We start from the raw sequence: 26,761 nt of genomic DNA, 5'->3' as shown, positions 1-26,761 counted from the left end.
AGTTCTGTTCTCTACTCTGTTAAAATTTGGGCCATGAAAGGTTCCTATTTTGCGAGATCACTAACTGAGTTTCCCAAACCAGTTTTATACAGAAATACTAAGAGAGTCTTTGTTTTAAATAGTCAATGTAAAGTTAGCTCTGTGGTAAGAAACCTGTCCCAAATTCCAATCTATACACAGTGACTTGCAAAACTTTTCACCCCCCCCCCCAAGTACAGTTTGCAATTTTTATTTTATTTATTTTTTTTTTTTTTACTAACAAAAGATGTACAGGTTGACTGCATAAGTATTCACCCCTAAATTAGTTCTGCAACCAGTTACCATCAGAACTCAAATAATAGTTGAATCGTGTCAATCTGTGTTCAATCAAAGCAATCTCAGTATAAATACACCTGTTCCTGGACTCTTTACTAGATAACAAACCAAAACAAACAGCATCATGAAGACCAAGGAGATATCAAAATAATTCCGTAACAAAGTTCTGGAAAAGTATCAATCAGGGTTTGATTAGGGGAAAAAAATCATAGTGGTGAATAATTATGAAAGGCACTTTAATTGCAACCATAAGCAGCATCCAAGAAGGACTAACCATTACAAAATGAGTTCAGGTATTATTTTTAGGTGAGTATATTTAGTTTGCTATTTGCTGATGAAAAATTTAGAAAATACTTAGAAAATTTAGAAAACACAGAGAGGAATAAGAGAACTGGGGCACAGAACAACAGCTCCTCTTATAAGTCACAGGTGAAGTGAATCCTCTGATCTCTCCACACCTCCAAATCAAGTCTGGAAACAGTTATGCATCAGTTATGCACGCCTTCCAACTACTGACATAAGTACCTTGATTTATACGGACCTGAGACAGAAGCATAAGATCAGGCACAGAAGGCATGGGAGAAATCTAAAGCCTGCTCAGGAAGCATGAACAGCACTGGTGTTGATGACGCAGGTACAGTAGAAAGCATTTAAACAGCTGGGGGAAGGTCACATCACAGGGCAGTGAACACACAAAGGGCACATAACAAAGCACCCAAATGACCTTTAACAAAGCACTTCTTAGGGCCTTTTTCCAACACCTCAAAAGTACCAGATATTTTGGCAACATTAACATGGAGCTGTATTTTTTCTTCTCCCCCACAACCCCCACCCCCCCCCCCCCCCCACCCCCCTTTTTTTCCCTTCATTTTCCACCAATTCAGTACCAAAGGTTCCAGTTGTATGTTGTTTGTACCTGCTCAAAATTGGCTCCAAGTAATCGAGGACCAAAATGTACAAAATTAATATCACAAATAAATAAGCAACAACAATCTTATTTTCATTAAAAATAAACAGAAATTAAAGTAATTTTGATTTTTATCACAGTGTGGGTTTTTTTTTTTGTTTTGTTTTTTGGAATTGTCATTGACCAAGAAACACTTCTTATTAAACCAGCTTTCTACGTTTTGAACTGATCTGTTGAATCCTGCTCTGTTCTTGTTTTTAAACATCGTTCATTTATAATTTAAATGTATTCATGATTGACTTCTTATAGGTCACTTGAATTGGTTTAATCCAAATCTCAAAAAAAATCAAAAACAACCCAGTTTATAAATAATGTCTACTTGAAACTTAATTCATTTGAATAAAAATTGTGATCTGTTAGTGGAAACTTCTATGGCTTCAATAAATAGCCAGAATTGTACTGCACACATTTCAATAATGAGCTTAGTTAATCTGTAACAGCATGGTTGCAAATAGTCTGGAAACCCCCATCCTAAGAAACCATAAAGTTCTGGTCATCTCATTGTTTGATGGTGAGAAGGTGTTGGACTCACAGGAGCTCCCACGCTGTGGCCAAGCTCATGAGCGAAGGTCAGCTGGACGAACTTGGGCAGAAGGTAACGTCCGAAGTTCTTCAGGGTGATCAGACCAGTGTTCAGGCTGGACGACTGGCCATCCCGATTGTGTATGGGTTTGGAACAGATCCCACCCCAGTTATCTACAGAGGACAGAAGAAGAAAGGAGGTATGAAGCTACTGAATTGCAATCCCCATTACTTCATGCATGACAGCCACAGTTAAAGTTAAACACTGAAGTTGCGCTGGCTAATGCAGCCTACTGTATTGTGCAATAGAACTCTGGGATATCTTCATGACCAAATATTTCCCTACAAAGCTTACCATCCCAACAAACCCAATTCCAATTCCAAACTAAAACTGCATAATACAGTTTTAATGAAGCAGTACTTATTAAAACTATGCACATTTTCTAAACAGTTCTTTTATCAAAGTCGTAAAATGGTACTGAACCAGAAGTTCACAGTTCACTGCCTATTTTTTTATTCCACAATACCATTGAATTCTCGATGGGTTTGAAGGTGTTGGTTACAGCAGCTCAGACAGTAGTGCAGCTGCAAATCAGAGGCTTATGTTAATGTGCTCCTTCTAATGCATTATCATTTCTATGGTAGCAACTTACACAGAAACTTGTATGGTAGATGATCCACATAAACAAATGAGAATATGTATAATTGTTTGTATTGTGAAGTTTTCTATAAAAAGAGACATTTATTTAACATTTATTTTAAGGAGTATCCAGTGTCAGCACTTTGTAACAGTCGGAGGTAAAGCTGTAACTCCGTTTTCCAGCACAGGAAACTCTTCAAGACAGATAGCTTTGCGACTTCTCGAAAACATAACAAAATGAATTATTTTGTCTTATTACCTTCAAAGAGTAAAAAAGAGAGAAGCTGGTGAGGGTACAACTGTTTATAGCTGCTATAATGTACTGTAAGTGATAGCATGAGCTATCTTGTTTCACAGACATTCCCCAACAGTAAATGTAACTATAAGAGGATAAAACACGAGATGTGGATTTCTTTAATAAAAATTTTAATAAAAAATTCGAATTGTTGGAAAGTTGCTTGGTTTTAGGAGGAATACAACACACTGAAACGTGTTGTTATTGGAAAATAATCAACCCCACCCTGTCATGTTTTATTCCTTACATATTTCAAATGCATTTACCATAGTAACAATATCTTATTTCTACTGATACACCCTTTCACATGTGAACTACATTTTAATGATACATAAGTAACAGCCCAAGCATTTACACTTACAAATTTGTCTTGCAAATCACTGATGCGTGCAAAACGTCCAACCAGCAAAAATCAACCTAGCATCAGCAGCCTAATGCAACAGGGAAAGCGGAGATCTTAAATATAAAGCCAGGTGTGCTGGACCTAAACTCTGTTGGATGGAATGTCTCCTGAAATGTAGTTGGGCTTCCATGCACTGATGAAAGAAATAACAGAAACCAAAAAGATACTCAGTTACAGCATTAAAATCTGGACTAAATATTAGAACGATGGACCATAAAGTAGACTTCATTCAGCATATTTTTTCCACAGTGTAGATCTAACATTTTGATTTGACTAAACAGGTGTGTATTAGCCACAGGTATGGAAAGTCCCTATACTTACTTACTATACTTTATTATTATAGTATAGTATTATTGAAAGCTATTATTGAAAATTAATACTTGTATGCTTACATAATCACATTTTCATTTACCTTTTTTATTTAGACCTTCAAAGTACTAATCTCAAAGGTCTCTTCTTTTCTCATCCAGCCAGTGACTGTCAGAATGAGCTCCCTAGATGACATGAACTCTGTCTAATTTGAAAAAAAAACATGTTGATGTAAGTTTTGCTAATTTGCTTGTTTTCTTTGCTAATGCCAGGTTAGACTAGCATCAATTCCAGTAGCCAATATAATCAGCTAGGCAGCAAGTTAAATTCTAACTAATGGTAAATATTGGTGACTCACAGGATATTTGACTTTTGATTATTTTATTAACAAACTATGTAGTGTTAGTCATGCATATGAGCAGCAAACTTACAGAGACTGAATCACGCTTTCAGACAAAACTTAGCTTCATCAGTAAAACAAAAATTAGTTTTTTAGTATTTAATACTTTTAAAAATAGCAACTTTTTTACTTTCACTTGAGTAAATTTTTTTGGCTGGATATTTCAACTTTTAATTGAGTAAGATTTTGACTAATTATCTAATTTCTCAGTACTTTTTCCACCCATTGTCATCAAAAAGTCATCTTACTCATTGTGTTTGACATTTTAGCTTAAGCTGCTCATCTCAGAAGACCTTGCTGACTATTTCGCACCAATAAATACTGGGATATACATCAGAATAATAAGTACCACAACTACGAGAAAATTCATATGAGGTATTGAAGGTTGAATGCATCTTTCCCATGGCCTGGTTTAGCCCCTTTCTCTACCCCTTTCGCCACCTCTTCGAAAGCATTCATGTGACTTTGTACCAGTTGCCTAAGAGGACAGCTGGGCAGCTTGTGAATGCTCTTCTGTACCAACATTTTCCTGGAAAGTAAAAGAATCAGTTCTTCTGAGACCCGTGAGAGCAGCTCCATGCTCTCATCCTCTTTACCAAGCCAAAATGCACACAAACAAGATGGAGAATTTCTTCACTTTTACGTAAACTTCCTCAGATTAACAGGAAAGGGTGTTCATAAAAAAGGGAGCTGATGGCAGGCTGACAGTTTTGGTAGGGGTACAAATCGGAAAAGCTATTCTGTATTCCTGCCCAAATTACTCCTCCTCCATTATAAATGAGACCTCAACTCAGTAATGAAGGAGCTTTAATATGAGAGGACAGGAGTACAGTGTGAGGCCTGGGCGAGGGTTTCGACAAGTTCACTTTACTCCCACTGAGGTCACATCTCTTTGCTCTGCTATATTCAGCTCTGTTTCCACTAGGCTTACACAGAGATATGTTTGGCACAAACCAAGCTGACCCTAGTGAGGGACGTCTAGACCTGACACACATCATCCCACATCATACTGTATAAAGTACAGTAACAAGATAGAATTCCCAGTTTTACAGTTTTAGGTTAACAGCACTGGCATAACTTACACTGGGGATGCTGGGGATGTGGTCCACCACTGTCTGAAAGTGTCTTAAAATATTACAACATTTACTGTAGTTAATATAATAGTTAGCAAAAGAAACTGAATTAAACACTTTCTAAAAATAACAGTTTAGCCCTATTCACAGTGAGAATGGTGTCTATAATAAATGTATCCAAACACACAACAGTATTTAAGGTATACAACACTTGGGGTCGTGCTGTTACAGGAAAATAATCAGTAACAGGGTGGTGTGCTGAAGCAGAGTTACTGGAACTACCCCACTGTTGATTACTTCCGAATAACTGCACATACTGACGTGTTTTATTCTTCTTATACCACAAGAATTTGAAGAAAAAAGAAAGTCATTTATTAAAGAACAGATTGTCATGATTTATATGCTTATAGTTCTATTTAATATTGTGGAATCGTCATTAGTTCCGGTTATCACCTGCGTTTCAGCAGCTATATACAGTCATTGCCTTGGCAGCCTCTCTGCTTGTTCTCTCTCAAAGTTTATAGGACAAATAAATACAGCTTCTCAGAAAACCCAAAGCATAAACTCCTTCGTCCTGAAGACTTTTCCATGCCAAAACTTAAAATTACAGCTTTAACTCTGTCTGTTACACTGGAGACTCCTTCCATAAATGTTAACTAAAAGTCTCCTTACAGAAAACTTCAAGGTTTACACACATTTTTAAAATCTTTTTATATGGAGCATCTTTTATACAAGTCCTCATGTATGCTGTTACTACAGAAACAATAATGTATTAGAATGAGGGCATTAATATAAACCTGTGATTTGTAGCTGCACTAATATCATATATAATGCTGAAATTAATCAACAGCTTATGACCAAACAGATTCAAGAATTCAACAGTGCTGTGGTATAAAAAAAAACATTAGGACATTATGCTTTTAGGACATTATAGGACAAAAGTTACAGCCTAACCTTCAGAGAACCTTTTGAATAGTTACAGAACTTTGCAATAACATTCTCTATAAGCTTTGACGAGCCACACTAGGTCAAGTTTGGTGATGTTAGATGATATAAATTTGCTCCAGTGTCTTACTGGAACTGTCACAATTGCTGCTTGTTTTGGGAACAAAGACAACCAAACCATAAATTTCATCCGATTTATAACAGAATCAACCTAACTGGTCTCCAATGAAGCTCTCATATAGTTTAAATGAGCTGTTTTAAAACTTAACAATGCTTCGCCACCCTGCCTGGTGAGAGGAATGGGGTGAAAAGCTAAATCCTCAGAGACTTTAGGGATTCAGAGACTTTTCACAGACTTGCCACAGCAGGAGGGAGGAAACCACAAGCTGTGCAGCTTTCCAGCATTTTCTTCTAAGGGCATGCTGGGATAGAAGAAAATCCACAAGGTGCCACATTCCACTTATTTAACTCAATGATGCGTGAGGAATAGCTGCTCCAAAACTAGAAAAACATAGTATTTCCCCTGGGATTCAGATTTATATCTCAGTGAGCTACACAGTATCTAGGGAATGTTGCAAGGCGGTTTGCAGAGAATTATTTTGTTGCATGTTTCTTAAGTGTGCTCATTTGTCTGCATTTATGTAAAGATGCATTCTTAGTGCACAGAATGAACATAGTGTAGATAGTCCAGATAGATGGGTCTGATTTTGTATCAGTCATACATAATTAAAAGGTTCCAAAAAATTTATATCTACACAACTACAAATATCTGGCTATCTCAAACAAAATTGTTTTTCCTGAGTGTGGTTAGTCAGCATGGCATGGCAAAGGATAAATTAGTCCCATTGCTCAATCCAAAGCCAAAAGGGGCCTTTGTTGTGGTAGATTGTTCATGGGAGGTCTCTGGGTTTACATTCCAGTGCCAAACCAAGGTTAGTCCAGTTTATTCATCCAAAATACAAAACACAACAATTCTGCTATGTGGATGTGTGGATCACATGTTTGATCATTGAACCAGTCTGGAAAAAGTCATTACAAAGTCATTGGATGGAAAGGTTATTACATGTTTTGTGCATAAACCTGTCCATGTGAGTCTCTCACCATGGAAACTAATCCAACATGAGGAATGTGGTCATTCCTTTTTTCTTGTTTCTGGTACAGATTTGGGAAAGGGGGAGGCAGGGATGGTGGGTCAGGCCGCATATCTTTCTCAACATGTCACCATTTGTGACAGCTCACACCCCCTGTTTTTGACCAATCACGTCTCAGGCAGCTGACAATGACACAGCCAGCTTTGTCACTAATCTGTACAGTAGAATAACAGAACAAAATCTAAGATGACACAAGAGTGTAATCAGGATCCAAATGATCAAAATGTGGATCAAAATGGTCCACACTGCAGAAATGTGTTATAGTTAAAATATCATAGTGCATACTAAAACATCTGCAATTTTAATTATGTTTAATTATATTTTTTAGAACCATTATGTTATGCTTCCATTCTTACATAAACTGCTCACTCCTTGACATCATATTAAACGTGCACATAGTACAGTGTAAGAGGTCCTTTGCAAGAATTATGTCTACTTATCAAAACATTGCTTTTTTTTTTACCAGCCTCAAAGCTTTATTTTTCCTTATTTTTCCTTGCATATTTCTTAAACTTGTCACAGTGAACTGACTTCCTATTTTAGAACAACAGAGTACAAATCTTACTATTAATACATCATCTATTCTATCTTGTTAATGTAACTGATAGAACTGAGTTCATTATTTTGTATATTATAGCCTATTTACATAAAAAAAAATTTCTTTTAACAAACTTATGCAAAATGAACAAAATATTCCAGGAAAAAGATGTTACATACAGTAATTAATAAGAAACATAGCTAAATGTGAAAACAAAAACTTCAGTTGGCTTAATTTACCCTAACTCTGACCATGTGATGTCAAAACTCTTGTCATAATTGCCCAATAAATGCCCAAAGGACAAATTGAAAAAGTACACATCATTTTCACATTAAGCATTTTCGGCTCTATAGAAACCCATTACAAGTTAAGTGTTAAGCACACAGGATGACAAATGTTCAAAATTTACAGTGCCAAAGTGCAAATCATAACTAAAAACATAACAGAACTCATTGACTTAGATGGACCAACCATTCTCTGTTGTTGAGTTATATTATGTAATTTCTTTTCTACCACTGCTTTAGTAAAGTTTATGTGATATTTATGGCCTTCAGGATTTAATGGACAGATCAGATGATATGTGAATGCATGAAATAAGGTATGAGATAGGTAGATTAATATAATAAAAACACCTAAAGGAATTTCTGACAAAGGCTTGACTTCAGCAGTAAGAGGTGAAAAGGAACTGAGGATGGCAAGCCCTGGCATGCTGTTAATGAGGAATGTTAATAAGGCAACGGCCTCCCAAATACAAAAACAGCCCCCATGAAAGCTTATAAAGACTTTGTCTGAGCTGTGAGAAGGCAGATCCAGTCACAGTGATTGTAAACAGACCAGGGCTTATATGGAGCATCTGGTTAACTTGTTTAACGATGTTGCATGTGCAGGATAATTCCGTAATTAATTATGTAAGAAGTCTGTAGGGGTCGTTTCTCTGAACTTTACATCATGCCTGCTTTTTTTCCTAGAAAGCCCCTTATCGCACCAGTTTGCAGGAGGAAATATCTGAAGGTGGATGATGTTATCAGCTTTCACTGTTTCAATATGATGTCGCCTTAAGAGCAACTATGGACAAAAGGAACATTCCAGAAACTTTTCCGCATTGAACCCTAATCAGGATCTGCAATCAGGACACAATGTATAGTATGGAATTTTCCCACGATCCTCTTCTGGAGAAATTTCCCACAGTTATCACAAATCAGAATGTTATTGTAATGTGGTAGAGGATCACTCAGACTTCACACACCAGGGAAAATGTCATTTTTTAGATTTGATATTTACACTCAATGTCTGCATTGAATATTGCAGTTAACCAATGTGACTACAGTCACTATTGCATGCATATTCGTATTATTATAGTAACAATGAACGTTTGATGTTATGGGGAAAGGAGTAATGAGTGCTAGGAATGTGATTATGGGGACGTATGATGAAGTCAACTTCAGGATGCGTTTCATGTTTGACCTGTTTGACCTGACCTGAATGTCCAAAAATTTTAATTGTAATTGAAACCACAGATGAATAGCTATGTTTACTTGCACCCTAATAATCCATTAATAATCTGACTGATAGCTCAATAGGAATAGAGTTAACTAATTGAAGTCAGTGAAAAAGATATTTCTAATTTCTAATCAAACAAGGTGGATAATCCTTTTAAAAATTTGGTAAGATAAATAATAGCTGTATAAAACTTTGTGCCTGATTACCTTCACTATCTGTGCACGCATTCTTCCCAGACAATTCTTTTAATCTTCGTAGAAAATGAGAAAAAAAATTATACCAATAGATAAGGTGTCCATTTTATGCATTTTTTCAACAACCAGAGCATCCTTGCTTGGGCAAATATGAAATTGTTGAGCAACTTTGCTGTAATCACGAACCCTTCTTCTCTGTGTCCATTCAATAATCAAACTTTGATGACATTTTGCTGAACCAGAATTAATTAAATCTTGTTAAAAACTCAAGCAATTAAAAGCTGCTACACACTCCTTGTTGTTATGGTAACACTGACACTAAACCTTGTTCCTTGTATGCACACAGCTTTAGATCAGATTACATGTAACATATAAACAGAGATCTACACGCTGCCCAGTTTAGGATCCATATACACCAGAGGTCTTCAATCTTATCCACAAAGGGCTGGTGTGGCTGGAGGCGTTTAGACCAGCCAAATAGGAGGTACACTTGATAGTTGATTGGAGATCAAGCTGAACTGATTAAACAAGTGGAATTAGGTGTGGCTTCTGCCTGGTTGGAATGAAAGCCTGCAGCCACACCGGCTCTTTGTGGATAAGATTGAAGACCCCTGATATCAACAGTTCAATTGGAATCTGCAATAGGAATGAATTCAGATTGGCAAAAATCTTTGCATGTAAACACAGTCAAGGTTGTTCGCATCCTGTTGGAAAAAGTCAAATTTCAGATTTTATTTCCTGCTGGTGAGACTGCAGAAAATCTTTCCTACTCAAATGCCATATGCCAAAAAAACGTGTGAATAATTTCATATTCGATCATAAGCTCATGATGCTTTTGAGGAACTGAACACAAACATCTCACCTGGTTTCCCCTCCCAGGCCAGGCCAAGGATGCCGCTGAAGTCGCGGCTGGTCAGCAGGAAGGACAGGCAGTAGTTTCCCCAGTTCGTCTCTGAATAAAGACTCAGCAGCTTCTCGGGGCCAATGAAAGTCTCCTGCAGCGGGTCATCTGAGTTTTCTTCTAAAACAAACTGACAAATGCTCTGTATGCTTCTGTTTGTTGTTATGACTGCTGGAATTTTCAGAACATTTGTTGTTACAGGAACTGAACAAAGCAGCTTATGTGGATTTTTGTGAAATAAGCAAAATGAGAAAAGATCTTACACTCATCGATTTCACCTTGAAGTCAATTACGTCGATCCCATCAAACTCAGCCTTGTGAAATATATTGTTTACTGCTTTCATGTATGAGGCAACCTGTGAAAATTGGTTCAAATATAGTAGTAGAAATATATAAATATATGAACAACATAATCTTTTATTTTTTATTATCTTTTTTTTTTTTTTTTTTACATTTAATTTGACATTTTACATTTACTATGTCAACTTTATCAGTGACAGTAAAGCCAATGAGCAAGACTGGAATTTTACAAGATGTAAATTATTTCCACACTTCAGTGTAATAATGTAATGTAATAATGTAAAAATAACCTTTAGTTATCTTTAGTTAAAGGCTCAGAGTGCTTTACATAAAAGATTAAAAATTACACGAAGAGCAAAACAATAAGTAATGCCTATAAGGATAGAGGAAATTTGACAACAATTAAAATGTGTATTTATTACAGAACGTCATACTCATGCTATAGCAGCTATAAATAGTCATTCCCTCAACAACCTCTCTTTTTTCTCTCTTGAAGTTTAAGAGAAGAAAAAAATGCAGCTTGCAACATAACTGAGAAAAAGCAACGAATACATTTAATACTTTCCACCTCTGTCCCCAATAAAAGCCTTTCCACTGGGATTCAACTGAATTGCAAGAAAATAACTTACTAAGGATTGCAGGAGATTTTACTGCCTGGTTTGTGTGATTGTCCAACCCAATATGACCCAACAGTCTGCACAGTAACGGCTAATTGAGGCCTGATTAATATGACTGCAAAAATGATGGCCAGTCATTGTTATCAAAAAGAGTGTTAATATTACCAAACAACTATCCAACTACAAAGGGTAGCAGATGAGCTACAGCCAGTAATTACACACTTAAAACGTGTCATACAATATACGATAGATATTTTTGATAATTTAGGTAGGTGTACTTAATAAACTGATAAATGAGTCAAACCAGATGTAGAAAATTGACAGTAGATAGTTAATAAGATTGGAGTCACTTGTGTAAGGTCATTCGGTAAAATGTAAGAGTAATAATATGAATGAAAGCTGTGTTGCTGTAACAGACCTGTGACAGAGGTAAACAAACTACTGGAGTACAGACTGAGCGAGGGAGTGGGCGCGGAGCCCATGAATGAACTTTTATCTGATATTAGTAGAATAGCAAAATCCTTACATAACGTCTAAACCAAAAATAATACACGGATAAGTGACCTCATGTGGTGCAAAAGCGTCCAAAGGGATCCGAACGCAACTTTCCATTCACCAAGGAGCACACGGGTCTTATCTTTAGCATACAAACATCACTTGATGTCCGATATTTGTGTGATTTAGTTGACAGAATGCTGTGTTCCAAGAATCGTGAGGAAGTGGGGGGTAATGAACTTAATCGAGCTTTATGTTTTCCACCCACCAATTCCAAGAACCCGTCCGTTTAACCAATAAGGAAAGCACTTTTATATAGTGCAAGGTGAGGAGAACTGTACACAAGCATATATAAATCCTCAGTTTTAACTGGAAGAACAGCTTATGGTTAGCACCCCAAGGTCACGTTATCAAGGTTGCATTTGGGTTGAATGACCTGTGTGTATTGGATTTTTGGATTCACCTGGGCAACGACAGCCTCGATGCTGCCAAACCGCTGATAAAACAAATAGTCCACATGCAGATGGAGGAGACAGGTAGTCTTGGACTGGTCTACTGTACGTTTTGACCTGGGCACTGGTTCATCCTGTGGGTTGCATGACACACAAATATAAGTGTCCTGTTGTTGGTAGACAGGTTAATATAAGACAAGCAGGACAAGGAAATTGCACACATCTGTTTAGACGATATTCAAAAATGATCACATATACAGTGGAATTTACAGCTCGCCTGACAAGCGGGTTTGTTATTGTCATTAAAATACCCCAGAAACAATGGCTTTTATACATTGGAATGACTGCATACCCCATTCATGAACAATAACTGCTGTTAAAGTCATTAGCATCTGACATCAAAACCATACCTTCACTTAAGAGTTTGCATGAAGGTGTGACAATATATTATGATGGAAATCTGGAAATTTTACTACATGTGAAAAATAAATTCAAAAAGCTAAAGATGCCAACTAAACTCATTTCCTAATTCTACCTAATGCTATATATTGAGGCTTTGCCTACATTTGCTTGGCCTTGCAATTACTCAGCTACAGATTGTTGCGGAAGGAAAACTGATTTTAAAAAGTGTTGCCTACAACAAACCAAGAAACAGTGTAGCTTACTAGAGTTTCACAAACCTGATTTTTTAATTTTTTTTTTTTTGTTAAAGGATTAAAGGATTGTTGATAAATATATGTATATATGTATATTTATATTTTTTGCCTTTTTAACTTTAATTATTAATTAAATAAAACTGGGTCACATACGGGCAATAAACATAGATCAGAAAAAATGGGACTGAAAAGCCACAGACAGTCTCTATAATCACTTCACTTGCTGAAAACCTGACAAAAAGTGTGCATGCAGAGGTATAAAATGTCCAGCTTTACAAAATGCAAGATACTCTGGACATTCCCAGGGTTCATGGGTGGAGCTTCTGAGGTTAAGTCTATGTCCTGATTAAAGAATGACTTCTTGATGAAGCTGATTAAACTGAAAAATTAAACTGTTTGTGGCTATGAGAACACACAGGATGGGAGTGGAGTCAGTGGAGTGAAACAGAGTCTGAATACAGTGTGTGTTTATATATCCAGCAAGCTGAAGAACAGTTTCTACCTGCAGGCCATCAGGATCCTGAATAAAGTGCAATCCAGTCATTACTCCTTCTTCCACTGTTTCACTCATGGCTCCACTACCTCCTACACACTGCTCACCTCACTGACAGCACAAGGACACCCATGCACAATCTCTTCACATGTTTCTGTCACTTTTGGGCATGTCGCAATATTTCTAAGGGCACTATTACCACTTTACTGCTGCTAAGGACTAAGACCTGTCTCTGTGGAATATATCATATTTATTACACACTACACATACTTCTACATCTAATTTAATTTAAAAAAAAATTTTTAAATTTTTTTAAATGCTACTTTGTACTCTGCTGCTTTTTATATTTATACTCTCCTATGTCTATAGAGGACTGCTCAGACACTACAACTGCACACAGCTACTATTTATTTTACTACCTTTTTTGCACTCTTGCTCACATACTGTGACTTGACCAGTGTTTACAGTTAAGATCTGCACTTTACTTCCCTACTAACAAGCATACATACAACAAGCATGTCATGTACTATTGTCACTGACATTTTGTTCACATGACAAATAAGCTTGAAACATGAAACTTGAAACTTGAAACTATGTGTGTGTTACAGTGACATTATGTCTGACCTGTCTGAGGCTTTGGATGAGACTCTGCAGCCGGTCCGTACCACAGAATCCAGCACGGCCCCCTTCCATGGGAATGTCATCTGCATGCGCACGCGCATACACACACACACACACACCACACAAACACATGAGTTAACTGCCAAGTAATTGAAGAGTGTGATCTTATAATAAATCAAAACGAGTCTCTGGAACACAATGAGCCAATCATAAGCCAGTATGATAAGCCAGTATTATTTGCTCTCTTGTAGATGTTACTAGAACAGCATTTTTACACTTCACTTCTGGATTTGAAACAGAAGTGGGTGTGGTCTAGACCAGAGGTTTTGGTCTCTACCAGATGTCATCTGAAACGTTCTGGCGTTTCAGCTAACTATCTCTCAAAATAACAACATCATTCACTAATCAGGGAACTGTTGTTTATAGTTGACAACAATAGCCACCTAGTAATATTTTATGAGATTTACTTTAGCTTTTGTGCTTGTCACACTCTGGAAAGATCAGTAAGGTTCAGTGGATATGCTACCAGAATCTACTACAAAGCTAGGATGCAGTGCTGCTGCTCATCAAAATGGGGTCCTTTTAGTTACATTTTATTATAATACCTGTATGATTTTCCAGGAAGATTTTCTTTTAATAATGACGGAGAACATACATTCTCAACAAACATAAGTTAATAGTCTCAAAATTAATTAATTGGTGATTTTTGGAGAACCTGAAAGAGATATGCTGCCCTGTGTACAGCGTGAGGTCTACATGGACTATATTGAGCTGTGGCTCTATGAATAAAGCATATTTCTTTTGTGAATTTCAGGCCAGTTTGTATAGAAATACAATATATGGCCAAAAGTTTGTGGACACCTGACCATCACACCCATATGTGCTTTTGAACATCCCATTCCAGATTTAGTCCCCCATGTGCTGATAACATCAGGTAACCACTGACAATCGACAAAAAAATGAATTTTGAACATATTATCTGTTATATCCTTATTCTACAGACTAATCTGTCTGATACCTGAGTCTTGGCTGACATTTCAGTGTACTTTATTTAAAATGTCTTGGTATTTAACATTATTACCTTGCCAATACATCAAATTCAGACTACTGCTTGTTCATTAGAGCAGCTCATAAAGGTACAAATAAAATAGAACAATATTACACAATGTATTACAATGTTATAGTGTTATGATTGGGCTCATATTCAGACAGCAGATGATCCCATGCCAAATACACTCAAGTTTAGCCATCAGGGTTATTATGGAAATGGCAGACACATTTGTGGTTTTCATGGCATTTTGAACCCAAAAAATTGCCAATATGTAATCAACCATATCTAATACTTGTTTCATTTTTGGCCCTTTACTAACCCAACTGTAACTTTGGTCCACATCATGCCTAAGATTCTGATAAAGTAGCTTTGTTCTGGCAGCCAGATTCTGCTGGATGAAAGTGGAAATCCTGGGCCAGCGTTCATTTGTTGGCTGGGGTTTCTCAACTGTATCACAGAGGCCTCAACGCACAATGACAAAAAGCTTTGGGCCTTTTGAGGAATGTTTCAGAATACAGACACTGATTGCAGTGATCCAGAATGACCTTTAGTCCTGGAATGTTGCTTTGTTGGATTTTGTTGCTTTGAAAAATGTTGCATTTACTAAAACCAAATCATAGACATTGTAGAAAATAGATCAATTGGCATTGGCCCTAACTTACACTGAGGACAAACATTTTAATGGACTTTCATCAACCTGTTATGCATTATCTAATACTACATCAGTGCTCAGAAACACTGAGAAATTAATAGTTATAAAAGATGTATATTAATAGCCCATCTACAAAAATGAAGACAAAGCCAAAACTTTGGTCCTGATCTGGTTTAGGATTTCACACAAGGTGTAAAAGAGACAATACTCTGCAATTAAAAAAAGCATCATTAATCATCATTTGTTTTTTATTTGTACACAATAAAAAAAAAAATCAGATGATTTGGACTCGACTTGGACTCAAGACACAAATTTGCTGACTTTTGACTCGACATGATTAAAGAAAACTTGCGACTTGGCTTTGACATTGGCATCGATGACTTGTTGACAAATTTACTCTGGCTGTAAATTTGTTAAAGAGACTTGTTTAGGGCTTGAGACCTAAAATTAAGAATTTGCAATTGAATTGAATTTATCAGCCTTGACTTGGGCCTTGACTTAGACTTGAATGCCAACACTTGAGACAACGCCCCAACCCAGCTATGCAAATGACAACACCCCATTCTGACTACCCAAAAAACACCCCATTCTGATTACCAAAACAACACTGCCCCATTCCAACTACCCAAATGACAATGATCAATCCCAACAACCCAAATGACAACACCCCATCCTGCCTACCCAATCAGCAAGGTCACATCCTGACCAGACAACGATATCCTATTCTTACTACCCAAAAGACAATGTCACATTTTTACTACCCAATTGGCAACACATGATCCCCATCAGCAAAACCACAACACCCCATCCCAACAACCCAAATGACAACACCCCCTCCTGACTACGCAAATAACATCCCATCTTGAGTACCCACCTGACAACACCTCATCTCAATGACCCAAATAACAACACCCCGTCCTGATTACCCAAATGACAACAGCCCATTGTGACATCCAAAACAACGCCCCATCCACAGTACACAACTCCCAGTCTCAACCCAAAAGGTAATACCCAATCCTGACTACTCAAAAGACAACACCTAATCCTGACAACCCAATTGACAATTCCCAATCTCCAAACTGCCCACAGAGTAAAACTCGATCTCATCTGCCCAGTCAACAACACCCATTCCTGACTATTCATATAATGTAATTAATGCCTGTTTAACAGAATCTATAAGATTTAGATACTCAGTTTCCTTTCCACTCTGGCATAAAAAAAAGAAACAGGATGTATATTATAGGCTCCAGTTCAGCACACATCTCATTTCCACACATCAATGAGATGTTCACACAAGTTCACACACATCAAACTTTGATTTGAGTCATACATATCAGACAGGCTAGGAATTTACGTCTTCCAACATTTAAATATGGTTAATGGAGATATGTTGTCAATTATCTTTCACAGTTAATTATATCAGTAGTTGGTTTATAGTTTTAATCATTTTAAATGCTCAAAACCTTGTTGACACCACATCTGTAGAGCCTCTTAATACATTACAGCAATAATCTGGTTAAGGTTGAATGGTCTGACAGACTAGGATTTGGCAGAACTACAATGTCATGATGTTCCTCTCCCAGCTGACCATCCAAATAGAGAGTCAGTGTGATCAGATCACGCCATTCCAGTGTACAGCAACCAGTCGAAAGAAATCTCACTGTACTAATGAGGCAGGAATCTCAGTGAAATGGAGTAGAAGGGGTTGTCCCTTGATCTGGAAAGTGAGCCAGCTCATGAGAAGTAGAGGGTTACTCTCAGCCACTGACCCATTTACAAAAATGACTTCCAGACTGATGATTAAAACAGCATGCCTCAGCATGAGGGGATCAAGACACACATTCAGTGAAGTGTAGAAAAAAACAGCTATTTGCCTGTGCAGGGGAACAGTGTAAATGAAAACAACTCATATCCGTCATCATGAAAGCAGTTGCTTGGCTAGTATGTTAGTAGTGGCCTTAACATTTTACGTATTGACAACATAATTTGTGCTCTGAATTCAGGATTTAAACCAAAATGCTAATGTGGCTATTAATGATCCAAAACTATTACGGTATCATTTCAAGTAAATAAGAGAAGTCATCCTCATGAAGAAATACGAGGAAAGAAAGAAAGAAAGAAAGAAATGATAACCAAATTTAACCAAAAAAAAAAAAGAAACAACTAAAACACTATGATGCATTAAGACATTAATACTGCTCAAAATAATAATAATTCAAGCATTAAGCATGGGTCTAGAAGAACAGACTGACTCAGAGAAGAATAAATCAGTCATGTTAAATCACTGTAAACATCTGTAATTTAATTAATCCATGTTTTCATACATATCATACGGTATTTCACAATTATCACACATATATCAGATTTATCTGAGACAAAGTGAAGTACTGAAGCAGAGAGGAGGAATATGATTAGAGTTTGTCTCAGTGAACATGCTGACCCGGTGTTTCTGAGGCAGCAGTGTGTGAAACCTAATCGAGTGCCAGCAGCCCATGTGACTGAGTTGTGTTCCTTCCATATGTGACACAAACCTGGCAAGTTTTTCCACCCGGAGGTTTTAACCACTCTCAAGGATGTATATACATTAGAGCATGTCTATTCAAGGACAGCTGTAGATTAAATTCAGTATCATGTGCTCTTAAAATGAACAAACTGTAGGCTTTATAGATACTCTTAAAGGACATGGTGCAGAAGCTGAGACGGTTAAAAGCATTTGATGTGTACATATTTTACACAATGGATAAGTAACTAGCCTGAGCCTGGGAAATGCCCAAGGGTAACCTTCATGAACCCGTGGTGGTGTGACTGCAATCACATGACTGAGTATGACCATCATGGCTCACACACCCAAGTCATTGTTTACCTTCAGCTATACAGTGTTACAGAGTTAAATTTCAGCACACACAATGAGGAAGGGTAATCTAACAAACACACACACACTCACACACACACACAATGCCCTTGTGAGGATGTTCCACCGACATAATTATTATTAATTAAATAACAACATAAATAAAACAATCTACAAATATTAAATTAATATTAATATTTATCACAGTCACAAATTATACATTTACTCACTGGAACCTTATATAAATCAGTATTGACCATGTAGGTCTTTAATTTGGATTTAAAATCATTTGCAAACTTCGCATTGTTAATGACCATCACTGGCTGAGCTCCCATTGATTCTAGGAATTAATAGTAACCCTGCTAAACGAACCTGAACAATTGTATACCACACCTAAATCAATCCCAAATGTCCAGACCAGGTCAAAACTCTCAGATACATCTATAACTATCCTTGTGGGAACATTTGGTTCCCCACCAACATCTAAAAACATAACCCACCCCCCACCCCTAGTTTTATAACACACATACACAGTTATACAATCTTGAAACCCTATACCTACCTTATACAATATTCTGAGCTCAGCTAAATTCTTTTGTTAATGCTATGTATTTAAGGCTGTTGTGTTTTATAAAGCAAAAATATGTAAAAAGGATAATAAAAAAAAAAAAACTGATTTTGTCTTCTGGTTTTAAACATTTCCAAACATTAAAATCATATTTTATGTTTATTCATTTGACATATGGTCCAAATATCTGAACAGCTGATAGTTGAAAGGGGCACAACATTGGCTCTCTGACAGTAATTACATTTGAATTACATTACATTTGAACAACAGATCAATAATGCAAAACCTAAACTGCTGAGCTACCATGCTCATGTGTGCAAAGTGATGAAGTATACACAATTATTCATTTACACCAGATACAGTTAATCAGCCGAAATATTTGTTATCTGAACTCTGTTTCTTCAGTTTTGGAATGGAGCTATGAGGGTAAAGGTTTTAAAAAGAAGACTGAAGACTAGTGTTTCAGAGGAAAGTAACTAATACATGCACAAAAGTTTGCTAGAAGTCACCAGTGTCATAGACTAAGTCAATGAATCATCATGATCATATGCATATCAGAATGTGTTACATTTTCTGAAGTGATTAGTCATTGGGTACAATGGTGATCAGTGATTGGTCTTTGGGAACAATAGTGATCAGTGATTGGTCATTAGAAACAAAGGGCAACATATTGGCGCTTTTATTTTACTAGGGAATGAATTTATGATGTCACCTGCTGTCCAGTACAAAACTCAAGTAAAGATCCAACACCAACCATGTTTTGGCTGATCACTGTAATGTTATCTAAAGTAAGATGATAAACTCATCACTTACCGATATCGTCCTCATGGTAGATGATAGAGTGATTTTCTGTTGACTCAGATGTGTATCTCTGCATGGATTCTATGTAGAAGGTCCCATTGGAGGTTTTGATGGAGCCTTCAAACTGGCCATCGAGGACTGACCCCTGGCATGAAGATCCGACCTCGTCTATGTGTTAGAGCACAACACAGGGTGTTTGGGCTTCGCATATTAGGATGATTACAGGATTTATATAGTCAAATTCAACAAATTTAGGTCAATTTAGGAAAAAATGGAAGGAGGGGCAATAAAAGGAGAAGACTAAGCATGCAATTTTATTTGGTAAACAGTGGTGTAAAGGTGGAGAGAATTTGTCAGCCCCCTCTATCCCATCCATCAACGGTAATGGCAACATGTATCTGATTAACCTGATTAATTACTTTCACACTAGCAAGCAACATATCGCTGTTGTTATAAATAAATGTGTCATTTATTGTTTGTCTCTTGTGGGCGTCTAGCAGCCACTACTGTTGTCACTTGTCAGTGTGCTCTGCCCAACATATTTTTTTAGTTCTGTGAGAAACAGTAGTAGCTACGTATATACAATATACCTTCTAAAGCTAACTAGTTAAACTAGTTCCCACTAATCAGTGTGAAAAATGGTTGTTTTTGATTTACATGGTTTGTGCTCAGCTTCGTACTAACTTTGTTGCCATATTAGCAAGGTAAGCTAACTCTACTAGCTCTGTACACTCACCAGTGGCACCAATGATCTCTGCTAATTCCTTCCAATGTTTATTTTTCTTCAGTATCTCTCTATACACATTTAGTGAAAGATCATAAATGACAGGATAAGATGAAACCACAGCTATCTTCCCTTTTTGCTTGGCATATAGTGATTGGGGACTCCCATTCCCTAGTGAATTGGTGAATTGCAGTGAATTGCAGGTATGAACTATAGTTGCGAATGGAGAACTGGAAAACATTGGATCATACGTGTCATAGAATTGGGCATACCTACTTTGCATAGAATTGAGAAACTATAATTCATATGTCGCTTGTTGCTGAAATTATGGCTCCATGTCACATACCTAGAACTTTAATGGCCAGCTGTCGCTATGACACTTGCTAGTGTGAACACAGTCTGAACCTTTACTGCAACCTTGACTACTTAATCCATTGTGAAAACACTCATGTATCCTTTGCTGTACCTTCCAGCACTCCTGAATATATGTGAGAGAGGTCGCCTTGCAATGACTGGTTGCTGGACAGGAAGTTGAAATCTTCTGCAAACCCATCAGAGTCTGGCTTGAGTCGTAAACGGAAAACCCTAAGATAAACCGCAGCTTTATGAAGCATCTTATGTAACAGCATTCAGCAGGAGATAGTGATGGTGGTGTCAGAGGAAAGAGTACCTACTTCTGAAAAGCTTCTAAGTCCAGATGCAGCACCTGGGTTTCTGGATCGAGATGACGCCTTACTCGCTGATGCTGCTGCAGTAATGTGGTTCTGTCATAAGAGAGGCTCTCGTAGTACCTTAGGAACTGCCGGATATATCTGAAGTCCTCTGGAATTTGGAATTACCATTGTATTGTCAATTAAAACAAAGGTGTGTGTGAATAAAGAGTCTGGAAAATTTCAGTGAAATTACCCACAGCAGCTTTTTAAATATGGTGCATTTGGAACAAATTCTTGCATGAGAAATCAATGACCTACCAAAGCAGTGGCATCAACATATACTGTATGTTTACATTTACAGCATTTGGCAGACGCCCTTATCCAGAGCAACTTACATTTATACAACTGAGCAGTTGAGGGTTAAGGGCCTTGCTCAAGGGCCCAGTAATGGCACCTTGGCAGTGCTGGGGTTTGAACTCATGACCTTCTGATCAGTAATCCAACATCTTTTCCACTGTTGATTATTTTCCTATAACAGCAGTGTTTTATTCCTCTTATACCTCTGTGATTTGTCAACAATAACAATTTGTACTTATTAAAAAAGGATGGCTCTTACTTTTTATTTGTTTATTGTTATATTTAATGTTGTGGAAAGTCTGCAAAACAAGTTCCTGTTGTCATTTACATTATAACAGCTACACTATATAGCCAAAAGTAGATGGACACTTGGCTATCACGTCCATTTGATTCTTCCCGAAACTGTTGCCACAAATTTGGAAGCACACAATTGTATAGAATGACTTTGTATGCTGTAGCATTACAATTTCACTTCAACGGAACTAAGAGATCCAAACATGTTCCAGCATGACAGTGCCCCTGTTCACAAAGCGAAGCAGAATGCCTGTTGTGCCACAGACCTTCTCACTCAACATCAGTGCCTGACCTCCTGAATGCTCTTGTGGCTGAATGGATAAATTCCAAAAAGTGGGATATTCAAAAAGCACATTCTGTACATATGGGTCTGATGGTCATCTGTCTACAAACTTTTGGCTATATGGTGTATAAACAGTCATTCCCTTATCAGCCTTTTTTCTCTCTCTCTCTCTTTCTCTGGAAGTTAATGAGACAAAAAAAGCAACTTGTCATGTGACTGAAAGCATAAGGTTCTAAAAACTTTCCCATGTTAGACAACTTACTGACTGTTAGACAGCACTGTCACTGGAGACTCCTTCCATAATTGTGAAATAAACATCTCCTTATAGAAAACATTGTCATATTAACGATTTTATGTTTTACTTTGTTAACTAACAACATTTTTTAAAATTTATGTGGAGTGTCTGCCATAGAAGTGTGTAAGTTTTAGGGCATTAGAATGAGTGCATTAACATAGATCTGTGATTTGAACTGGAAAACAGTCTGAACTGGAAAGTAATCACATTCTGACCAGTCAGAATCAAGAATTCAACAGCACTGTTGTATAAATATGTACTATATAATTTAAAAAAATTATACAAATAATAGAAGACCATATAACAATAGAAAGCCTATCTGTTGAAGGCATGCTCAGACAGGCCACCCTGTGCTAACCGCTCCAGTTTGAGCCAAGGCCCTTTCCAATCCCTTTCCAGCAGCTGTAAAATCAGTATCACGTGAATATGAGACCATAGGTGAGCCGTCATACCTGCACAGAGTCCCGTTAAAGCCAGGTAAATGATCACCACACAGATCTTCAGAGCGTTCAGAGCTTCAGTGGCCATGTTGACTTCTCAGTTTTGAGTGATTGTCTGCGGATGCGACGCGAAAGAATGCATGTATTTCCACAAGCCTATGCAACACACACAGGCAGATTCAGACATGCTGATGACATCATGGCAGGGTCTCATCCTGGAGTTCCAAATATCTCATTATACCATTTGGGAGATGAGCCCACTTGAAACTTTTATGCAAAGAGAGAATACAATTAAAGTAATCAAGTGTTAAGTTCACAACAGGACGAGCTCAGACCCTTAACCTCTGAGCTACCACTAGAATTGCTAATAATTCTTTTATAATTCTACTAACATGCCAAACTCACACACTGGTTAGGCAATCTTCAAGGCAGTTGCTGCTTTGGGTGTTCATATCCTTTGCACCTTTTTCACGTGATTATACAAGTAAAATGTCATCAAGTGAAAAACATGTGAAGGTGCACTTCAGTATGTTATGCCCTGAAATTATACATGTGAAGTCAAGTAAACCTCATGCCCTACATGTGAAAAATGAACTAGTGAAAAGAAATTGTGAAAAATCACATATGCAAATCATACCTCATGTAAAACATGTAACATGTAACAAATCTTGGGTAAAAAATGATGTGGGGAAAAAAATAATAATAAGGTACCCAGCATGTAAAAAGTTAATATCAGTAGCTACCATGAATTTTTTTGACACGTCCATAAATTGTAACAAAAAAAAAAAAAAGAAAAAGGTCTGGGAATATTGAAAAATCTATTTCTGAGAAGTATTTACGATATTGTGGTGCCGTTTATGCACATTCATCTTGTAACAACAATATTTCCAACAGGCAGCTATTCCAGGGTAAAAAACATCCATTCTGTCCATGTTATGTAGAAAAATGGTTGTGCTTCTGGATCACAGGACTGTTATCTCATAACAGTTAAAATCTGAGCTTGAATGCTAAAATGTATTATATACATCATGTGTATTCACTTGAAACACCATGAAATCCTTATTTCTGGGAAGCCAGCCAGCCTGTCTCTATAGTCTTTACACGGGTTTTATTGTAAGCAGTATGAAATGGTGTCTTACTACAGGAAACGACTACGGACTCAAGGTGGAGAGCAGGTGAATGCTGATTTCCCACAGGGTCACAATCTTCTCCAGACTGCATCCACCAGCATTTCCAGATTTCCCCAAAGCAAGCACCATTTTTTGTGAGACATTTTCTCATTGTTATTCCAGGAATATCTAAAACATTAAACATTAAACATTAAACTGTAAACATTATGCAATTTTTATATATTATGTTATATTACATAACATCATGTTCACATGATCAGCCCTGCTGTCATGGAGGACAACCAGGGAAGCTGATCTGGGCCCAGGAGGGTTTAGGAGTTAATTCACATGCAGGATAGAACCAGTAAAACAAATATGTCCATTTGAGCAAAACGTAATGGTAAAAAACTAAGTTCATATTTCCCCTACTTTGTAAAAGCTGGTTTTTGTGTTAAGAGCTTCCACACCCACTGAAACTTTGGCTAATTACAGACATTTTCTTATATAGAGGGTTTCTGGCTCTTAGTTATTTTCCTTCATGCAAGTTTGCTAAGATGTCACATAATCACTTGCACTAAAAATGAAAAAAGAGGGAAGAATGATGGGTTCACTAAAGGGAGTGTTTGGCAAAGCTCTTAAAGTAATACAGAATATCGCATTAGGAAGACTTATAGCTCAGTTATGCATTACAACTGTTTATATTTCACAAGTTGTGTATGTATGATTCCTTTCCATTATAATAACAGAAAAAACTTGACATGAATGTGCAAGTGGAAGTGTCCTTTAAACCTCAGAGTAAGAATATAATTATACACAGCCATAGGAATGTAAACCTGATCTTGGCTCCACCCCCATAATATCCTGCTCCACTCTGATTGGCCCACAAGAAACAGCCTGATCTTGAAGCATGACATAATCAAAGCGGCCCTCCCATGTTACTTGAGGTTACTCGGGCCTTCCACACAGCCCGCTGGATAATCAGTTCCATTCGCAGGGTCAGGAAGAGACAAGCTGAAAACTTTCAGAGCTGAAATCTCTCCTCAGCCTTGAGCAAGAGCAGGCATCAGAATGCCTTACTCAACCCTCCTCCACTTTGCAACAGGGTCATTTTTCATTCTTAATCTAAGAATTTGTGTCAGATTGCTGCACGGCTGACCCAAGTGACAAATATTTCATATCCAAAAGTGGAGGAAAGACAGCTTCTTTCTTTCAAAACCTTCTTACCTTCGAAGTCTGTTTGAGAATCAGTGAAAGTATCACTTACAGAAACTAAAAGTGGAATCAGAACACTGTTTTAACATTATGGGTTCATTCATTCCTCTTCAGTAAGCGCTTTATCCTGTAAGGGTCGCAGTGGCACAAAGCCAATCCCAGGAACACTGGGGGTGAATACACTCTGGATGACACGGTAGTCTTTCACAGGGAACCATACACACACATTTACACCTTACAGCAATTTAGAGTCCCCATTTCGCTTCCTGTGGTGTTTTGGGAGGTGGGAGGAAAGTGGAGAACCCAAAGGAAACCCACAAGGCCACGGGGTGAGCATGAGAAATTCGACACAGACAGTAACATTAGCTCAGGATCAAATCAGGGACCCCAAGCTAGAAGGCAACAACACTACCCACTGCACCACCCCGGTATCATACATCCCGTCCAAACGGGCATAGTAAAGATTTCGTTATATCCTGCAGGAAAAGAGTTTTTGCGTTTTTTCTTCAGTATAAAGGCACTACGGGAAACTTAATGACAGGTATCTGCTTCAAAATCAGCTCGAGTTCTTTAAAACAGACTTTTCAATCATCTCCTGCCAAAACCAATCCAAAAGCGAGTACTGGCCAAGTTTACAATGCAGAACTTTAAAATATAGATGAAACTTAGAAGGACATGTAAAAGAAGCGACACTTCTGAAGGTTTTTGGCAAGTTCCTAGCACAGGTTCCTACAGACGTTATGGTCATGTGACCTACTAATGATAAGACACAAGTGCTTTTAATAAGTCAATCAGTTTGAGTTAAAATGAGGTGTGCATAGTACGTATGGAATTGTGATGAGCACGCGTATATCATGGTGTCCCATCCTCGACATTTATCCCAGCTGAATTTAATTGAACCAGTGACAGCTTAGTAGTTAAGGTACAAAAAAAACCTTAAGCAAGACCTTCACGCTCTTTGTGTCTCACTTAGATACAACTGTCTACTAAAAAAGAAATATCAATTCATTTCATTTTGCTCATTTCATTTCAATTCGCTCATTTACTGTCATCGAAAGTAAAATTCCATGTGATAAACCATTAAAGATACAATAGCAAAATGTTAATCTGAAAGCATGATGAGCATGGAATAAGAATCTTTTCCAAGAATGTGGCGGATAAAGACAAGTGCAGCTGCATCTGCATTTTGGAGGTCATCTGAGGCTTTTTCTATTTGCCTTGCACAATGTGCGTCAGTCCAGAGAGGGCAGCTAATCAAAACACTGAGGCCAAGGTCACACAACAAAGCGGTGGGGATTTGCGTGGTTGTGTACACAATATGAACGAACATCCTGAAGCATTTACTCGTTTACCAAGTTTTATTAAAAAAAAAAAAAATTCCCTGGGATAAACTGGCTCCTTGTAGTGAGCCAGGGAAATGACAGATAAGCACTTGCTATCAAAACTCTTAAAAATAAAAATAAAATAGAAATAATTTTTGTCAAATGGTGAAAGCTGACTCTTCATTAAGCATGCCACTGATACATAAGCTACTCATGAAAATAAGAAATCCAGTATTTATTACTCTAAAATGTTTCACACACACACACACACACACACACACACACACACACACACAGACACACACACACAGACACACACAAGACACACACAGACACACACATATATACACACTAAAAACAGA

General features: G+C 37.4%; 1 protein-coding gene across 1 annotated transcript in view; it reads right to left on the bottom strand.

Moving 5' to 3' along the window:
• The window catches only part of si:ch1073-396h14.1 (disintegrin and metalloproteinase domain-containing protein 10), a 30,103-nt gene extending 7,091 nt beyond the window's left edge, over positions 1-23,012 (bottom strand). Inside the window, exons 1-9 of the mRNA XM_026930798.3 lie at positions 22,769-23,012; positions 21,109-21,256; positions 20,901-21,019; positions 19,723-19,878; positions 13,791-13,870; positions 12,029-12,151; positions 10,417-10,509; positions 10,115-10,283; positions 1,815-1,978 (exon numbers count right to left, since the gene is read on the bottom strand). Of these exons, the coding sequence (XP_026786599.3) occupies positions 1,815-1,978; positions 10,115-10,283; positions 10,417-10,509; positions 12,029-12,151; positions 13,791-13,870; positions 19,723-19,878; positions 20,901-21,019; positions 21,109-21,256; positions 22,769-22,844 (1,128 nt within the window). The 5' untranslated portion in view covers positions 22,845-23,012. The remainder of the gene's footprint in view (positions 1-1,814; positions 1,979-10,114; positions 10,284-10,416; positions 10,510-12,028; positions 12,152-13,790; positions 13,871-19,722; positions 19,879-20,900; positions 21,020-21,108; positions 21,257-22,768) is intronic.
• Between the last annotated feature and the right edge of the window lie 3,749 nt (positions 23,013-26,761).

Source organism: Pangasianodon hypophthalmus, chromosome 11, assembly GCF_027358585.1.
Source record: "Pangasianodon hypophthalmus isolate fPanHyp1 chromosome 11, fPanHyp1.pri, whole genome shotgun sequence".
NCBI lineage: Eukaryota > Metazoa > Chordata > Actinopteri > Siluriformes > Pangasiidae > Pangasianodon > Pangasianodon hypophthalmus.
Note: the sequence above shows the minus strand (reverse complement) of the source record. Positions and strands in the feature narration are given on the sequence as shown.